This window comes from Oncorhynchus kisutch, linkage group LG14 (assembly GCF_002021735.2).
Source record: "Oncorhynchus kisutch isolate 150728-3 linkage group LG14, Okis_V2, whole genome shotgun sequence".
In the NCBI taxonomy this organism is placed as follows: domain Eukaryota; kingdom Metazoa; phylum Chordata; class Actinopteri; order Salmoniformes; family Salmonidae; genus Oncorhynchus; species Oncorhynchus kisutch.
In genome coordinates, this window is record NC_034187.2 from 25242450 (window position 1) to 25248969 (window position 6520).

A 6520-nucleotide genomic window follows, 5' to 3' on the forward strand; every position below is an offset into this window, starting at 1 on the left:
GCAGCCCGGGAGCTGCCCATAGACCTTGACTCCCTCATAGCCTTGACCATCCAGATCGATGGGCTGCTTCGAGAATGTAGGAGGGAAAGGGAATCTGTGCCCTGTCGCCCTCGCTCGTTTGGGTCAATTTAACATATGTGACTCAAGCTGTCTGCATCTGGGTCTTATCCTGAGTTCTGATAGTACCGAGTCAATGTGTGGGGGTACAGATTAGCTGAGGTAATTTGTACATGTAGGTAGGCCTTGGAGGACCTCTTGGGAGCCGTGGAGATGCACCAGAATACAGAGGCCCTGTTGAAGGGGACGCAGGCCGAGTCCAGGAGCCGTTGGAGGGGACGGAAAGACGACCCCACCACCGTACTCCCCAATCCGACAGTCAGCCGGGCTAGAGGACTGCTGACCCACGGAGAAACACCCGGGGGAGAGTTGACCTGCCGACGACAACCCCAGGTGGATGAAGACCAAAGGAGTAGTTTTGAGTGTGGAGCCCGGGGACACCTCGCATGGAAGTTCCCAGGTCGAGAGTAGTCGATGCCATCAGCGGGCCCAAATACGAGGCGTGCCACCAACCTCGTGTTGGGCACACAGCGAACCACAGCGAATGTCAAGAAATGCAAACTAAGGTTTGAGGAAGTGGAGTATTTGATTGGACAGGGGAACGTCAAGCCCCAGGGGAGGAAGGTCCAGGCGGTTTGTGACCAGTGGTGGAAAAAGTACCCAATTGTCATACTTGAGTAAAAGTAAAGATACCTTCATAGATAAGAATTGGAGTAAAAGTCACCCAGTGACTTTTTGATGCAAAAGTTTTAAATATACTTTCGCATCAAAAGTAAATGCAATTCCCTAAAATATACTTAAGTATTAAAATTCCTTATATTAAGACATTTTTAATTAACACTCAGACATCATTTACAAACTAAGCATTTGTGTTTCTTGAGTCCACCAGATAAGAGGCAGTAAGGATAGCCAGGGATGTTCTCTAAGTGCGTGAATTGGACAGTTTTCCTGTCCTGCTAAACATTAAAATTGTACTTTTGGGTGTCAGAGAATATGTATGGAGTAAAAAGTACATAGTTTACTTTAGGAATGTATTGAAGTTGACAAAAATATAAATAATAAAGTACAGATACCCCCAAAAAACGACTTAAGTAGTACTTTAAAGTATTTTTACCAATTCTTGTGACGCCCGTTTTCCAGGTACCGATGCTGGTGCAGACAGATGCCTGCAACACGGGGCTAGGGGTCGTCCTGTCCCAGGTACACGATGGGGAGAAACACCCCATCATGTACATAAGCCGGAGGTTGATACCCCTGAGAAAATAAGCACTCGATTGTCGAGAAAGAGTGTCTAGCGGTGAAGTGGGTGCTGACACTCTTAAGTATTACCTGTTGGGCATGCACTTCACGCACTTCACCCTGGTCTAGATGGCCCCTGGCATACCGCAGACAAGCCATCAGCGGGAGACTCGTCGAGGCCTGGTGACAGACGGAGTCTGCATCACGCGGTGATGGCTCCCTCTGCTGGACGTGCCACATCTCAACTGTTCCTCTGGCCAGGCCTAATTGGGGCTGATTTAGGCTGGTGAGTAATCAAGGGGCTGATTGCTCACCAACTGTATAGCAATAAAACTGCCAGGAGGGCAGCACAAAGGAGGGTTGGAGGTAGTGAGAGGTCGCTAGACGTCTTCACGGTCTGCTAGAACCTAGGAGCTCTGTGTTCTACCCCAGAGGAGACAGCATTCCCTTGAGCACAGATGGCAGTAACCTGGAAGAGGTCTCCTGGAGAAGACCTGTTTCTTTTCTTTATTGGCTTAAGTAAAAACCCTTAAAACAGAGGTATCACCCTTCTGTCCATGTCTGATCTGTGTAAACGTCTAGATCAACCCCCCCTGGTCTGCCACATTAGATGGCTGCCTCGACTAATTTAACAATCTAAAAATTGTTACTGAAATTACTAATTGAGTGACAGTCAGTGACAGACATAACAAGAGACATTTCTGATGCACAACCATATTTCTAACTTGCACCTTGTGTATTCTACAGTAAGTTGAGACCCTGACTTGAGTTCCTAAATTTGTTTTTGTTTTGGGGGGCCCCCTAGCAGCCCCCTAGCAGCCTAGGGCCCTAAGCAACCGCTTATGTCGCTTATGCCTGGAGCCGGCCCTGGGTAATTTTGTGAAAATTCTATTTATGTGGAAGTTACAATTGTCCCAGTGTGTACAGTAGGTTAATTACTTTGCATTCTCTATCTTCTGACATGAACATATTTCAAATTCAATCGTTTTTTGTAGATCTAAATATACAATAAGTTATAGATATGAGCCACCTCACCTGTAGCTATTTTCTCCCCTGTAGGTCGAGACAAGGAGTTTCCCCGTGACATCATAATTATGGATGTAGCAGGCAGACCTCTAATGCTGATACTTGGTTTAACGTCTGCTTCTTCTGTGGAACTCAGATCAGATACACAGAATACTGAGCAACATTAAAGACTCACAACCTGGAAGAATCACATGATTGAGAAGATAAAATACTGTAACCTGTCCAATCAACATTTATTGTTATAAAAAAAGTTAATACTTGGTCCAAGGACGGAGTGATATGATCATACAAACTGTACGTTATGGTATAGTATGGTACTGTACGATATGGACCATGGTATGAAAAGCATCAGGATTGTATAGCACATTTTAGAGTGTTGAAGTCACACAGGGAAAGTCTAAGTGTGTATTAGTAAATACAAAAGCATGCTTAAAATGTAACAATACCATTAACCACATTACAGTACAGTTTGTGTAATTAAAAACTTTAAGTAATTTGTAATACCCTATCAGTAAATATACATAATATGACTGTTGCAAGTAATAGCACATGTTTGCCACTTATGTTCTTTCTCCATTGTTATACTCCAAGTCCAGAACAGTCATTCTATCCTAATTTTGGCTCTAGTTTTAGAGCGTGTATTGACCTCAGACAAGAGAGGAAGGGTGGATGGAGGAACAAGAAGAGGTAGAAGGGCAGGAGAAGGAGGGTTGGAGGGTGGGGGCAATGTAGGTTTGACATCCTCCTCCTCTTCCTCCTCCTGCCCCTGGTCCATGTCCCCGTTCCTCCTCAGGTGTTTGTCACAGTGTCTCTGGAAGGTGGTCATCTTAGCAAAAGTCTTGTTGCAGACCCTGCAGTGGTAGGGCCTCTGTCCTCTGTGGAGCCTCATGTACAGCTGCAGGTAGGAGGAGCGGACGAAGGACCGGCAGCAGACCCCACAGCAGAGGTCCTCCATGGTGCTGCTGTGTGTCTTAACATGCTGTCTGAGGGACGAGGCTGACCTGAAACTCTGATCACACCTGTCACAGGTGAAGCTCTGTTTGGCTGACTCCAGGGCCTGATGGGCCAGCAGGTGTGTGGAGGAGCGGAAGGCTTTACCACAGTGATCACACCTGTAGGGCCTCTCTCCAGTGTGCAGGCGGTGGTGCATGATCAGCCCAGCCTTCTGGGTGAAAGCTTTGTCACAGACAGAGCACTGGAATGGCTTCTCCCCTGTGTGGAGGCGTCGGTGTGTCTTCAGGTGAGAAGCGCGACCGAAGCCCTTTCCACAGTCTGGACACTTAAAGGGCCTGTCCCCTGTGTGGGTGGTCTTATGGCGCATCAGGTGGGCTGACTGTAGGAAGAGCTTCCCACACACGCCACACTTATACTTCCTCTCCCCGCTGTGGGAGCGCAGGTGTAAGGCCAGGTGAGAGGAGGAGATGAACGTTTTGGAACAGAGAGGACAGGTGTGAGGCTGCTTGTCTGTTCTGCTGCTGCGGCGGTGGCTGTGACGCGCCCGGCCGGAGGAGAGAGAGCGGCACTGGGGCTGACGGGGCCTGCTGATTGGTCCAGACCCGTCCTCCACTCCGTCTCCATCCAGCACACTGTTGTTATTGTCAGGCCTCATGGTTGGTGAGTGTCTACTTGACATGGAATTGACACTAACACCTGTATCTACTCCTGGGCATGCGTTTGGCAGTGGCACTAACACCTGTATCTACTCCTGGGCATGCGTTTGGCAGTGGCACTAACCCCTGGCTTTGTGTTTGGATGAAACACACATTAACCCTGCTGACGGTTAGTCAAAGGTTTCATCATGACAAGGCGTTTCTCTTCCTCTTCAAACCTGAAAGTAAAAACATATAGGGATGCATTAGTGATAGTTCTCGCTATCAAGTGAAGCAACAATGTTAACCTTTATTGAACTTTCTATGGGAACTCGGTTATAATAATGCTCTGACAACCAAATATTCTGATAAAAATGATAAAACTGCACAGTGTAGCATCAAATAGTCTCTTTTGACCAATAATTGGTTGCCAATCACGACAGTAGCCTACTGGGTAAAGTCTGTGAAGGACTATAGTGCCATCTAACCACTGACATTGTTAGCCTATATGAGGTAGCTGTTGCCAGTGGTGGAAAGAGTACAATTGTCATACTTGAGTAAAAGTAAAAATACATGAATAGAAAATGACTCAAGTAAAAGTGAATGTTGCCCAGTAAAACACTACTTGAGTAAAAGTATTTGGTTTTAAATATAGTTTTAAATATAGTATCAAAAGTAAATGTAATTTCCAAATTATACTTAAGTATCAAAAGTAAAGTATGAAATCATTTCACATTCCTTATTAAGCAAACCAGAAGACACTTTTATTTTATTTATAGATAGCCAGGGGCACACTCCAACACTCAGCCATAACAAACCAAGCATTTGTGTTTAGGGAGTTTGCCAGATCAGAGGTAGTAGGGGTGACCAGGGATGTTCTCTTGATAAGTGTGTGACTTGGACCATTTTCCTGTCTTGCTAGCATTCAAAATGTAACGATTACTTGTGGGTGTCATGGAAAATGTATGGAGTAAAAAAGTATTTGATTTTCTTTAGGAATGTAGTGAAGTAAAAGTAAAAGCAGTCAAACATATAAATAGTAAATTACAGATACCAAAAAAAACTACTTAAGTAGTACTTTAATGTATGTTTCCTTAAGTACTTTTCACCACTGGCTGTTGCACTATTATTTAAATGATTATGCACTTCATTCTCGGTTTTAGGCTCTATCTAGCACAGCAGTCAGACAAGAACTGACTTGCCTAGTTAAATAAAAATAAAATGCATGCCAATCACTGGCAGGCATGGAATCACATTTTCCGCACACGTTCATGAAATCGCGCCATGTAGCCTTGATACAACAAGCATCTCTGTACAACAACATGCATCTGTCCTTATATTTGTTCAATTTTTTTTTGCCTGGATGATGAGAAGTGGCCAACATGGCGGGTGTAGCCAGAGATAGTGTAGATTATAACGAGACGGTCTGTCTCCGCCATTACAAAGGGACTCGTTGTCCCAAAGGCGGGAAGGTAGAAGGTCTGTTTATCGCTGTATTTTCGCCAGGACAGATTTTGACCCTCTCGCTTCGCATCTTCCTCTCTGGTGTAGACTACCAGTCCCTGCGCTGATTATTCTATAAACGGAACATTTTCACCGACAATCATATAGTAACCTATATGCCTTTGTAATGTTGAGTTCGGCATATTACACTGTCTTATGTGTGCGCCTTCTGTTTCCTGGATTTAAGTGGACATCATAAATGGTCGTGTAGCGAGAAGGAAAATAGACCCTGCCTTTCTGATGCTGCTTAATACAGCGACTGCTACAAATAAACCATGCTGAATACATATTCTGTAGTGGGCTATATTATTAGCATAGGCTACTTACGACGCACCTTCCCTGGCGACTCCCATAATTAGGGTAATGACCGCAATCAGAGAAAAGGCGACAGCGGGATTGTGCCTGCTGCTGCTCCAAAGGTTGGCTAAAATCTGTGTTGTTGTTTTTTTTTAACCAAAGATGGTGGATAAATGAAGATCGTTTACTCAGGCCGTTTACGATAACAAAAAAATATTTTATAAAAAGTCAGTTCCAGTCTGCTCATAACATGGTGTCTCTCCTATTGACACCAATGCGATAGCAGCTGGGTCTGGTCTGCTTAGTTCATTGACTATTTGAACCAGAAAAAAATTGCGAGTGAGATGCATAGTCCCATACGAGTCCGCATACATAGACTCGGTTTGCTTCTAGCAGATTTCGGCTCGGCGAAATGAACGTCTGCGGTCGCATGGTTAGCGCTAATCTGGATCCTTGGGACGTCACTATCCTTACCCTTAAAATACCTACTTCCTAAACCTAACCACCTAGGTAGGATGTGTAACATACTGAATAATTTGTTTAGCAAATTAGTCATTTATAGTACGTTTGCAAATTCGTAACACATAATACGAATTGTAATTCGTAATTTCGTAACATTTACGAAATGGGTGATGGACATTTATAAATTAATACATACCATATTACACTTAACATATAATACGAAATGGAGTGTCTCGGATTTACATAGTGAATAATATGAAATGCTCTGCGACCAGGTTGAAGAGGAGGGTCATGTGAAAAATATTTTTTCTATTGGGGACTCTAACCAAGTTGATTATTTACATTTA

The 6520-nt window shown here is 44.3% G+C and overlaps 1 protein-coding gene across 2 annotated transcripts; it reads right to left on the reverse strand.

Annotated features, from left to right (window-relative positions):
• Window positions 1-2536: 2536 nt before the first annotated feature.
• LOC109904115 (zinc finger protein 239) lies at window positions 2537-6181 on the reverse strand. Of its 2 annotated transcripts, none has more exons than XM_020501257.2 (2): window positions 5742-6181; window positions 2537-4150 (listed from the first exon to the last, which is right to left on the reverse strand). In XM_020501257.2, exon 2 carries the CDS (start codon window positions 3953-3955, stop codon window positions 2924-2926), a length of 1032 nt encoding a protein of 343 aa, XP_020356846.1. In that variant the 5' UTR covers window positions 3956-4150; window positions 5742-6181; the 3' UTR covers window positions 2537-2923. The 2 variants fall into 2 exon arrangements, with proteins under 2 accessions (XP_020356846.1, XP_020356847.1); XM_020501258.2 differs by having other exon boundaries at window positions 5749-6165.
• Window positions 6182-6520: the final 339 nt, after the last annotated feature.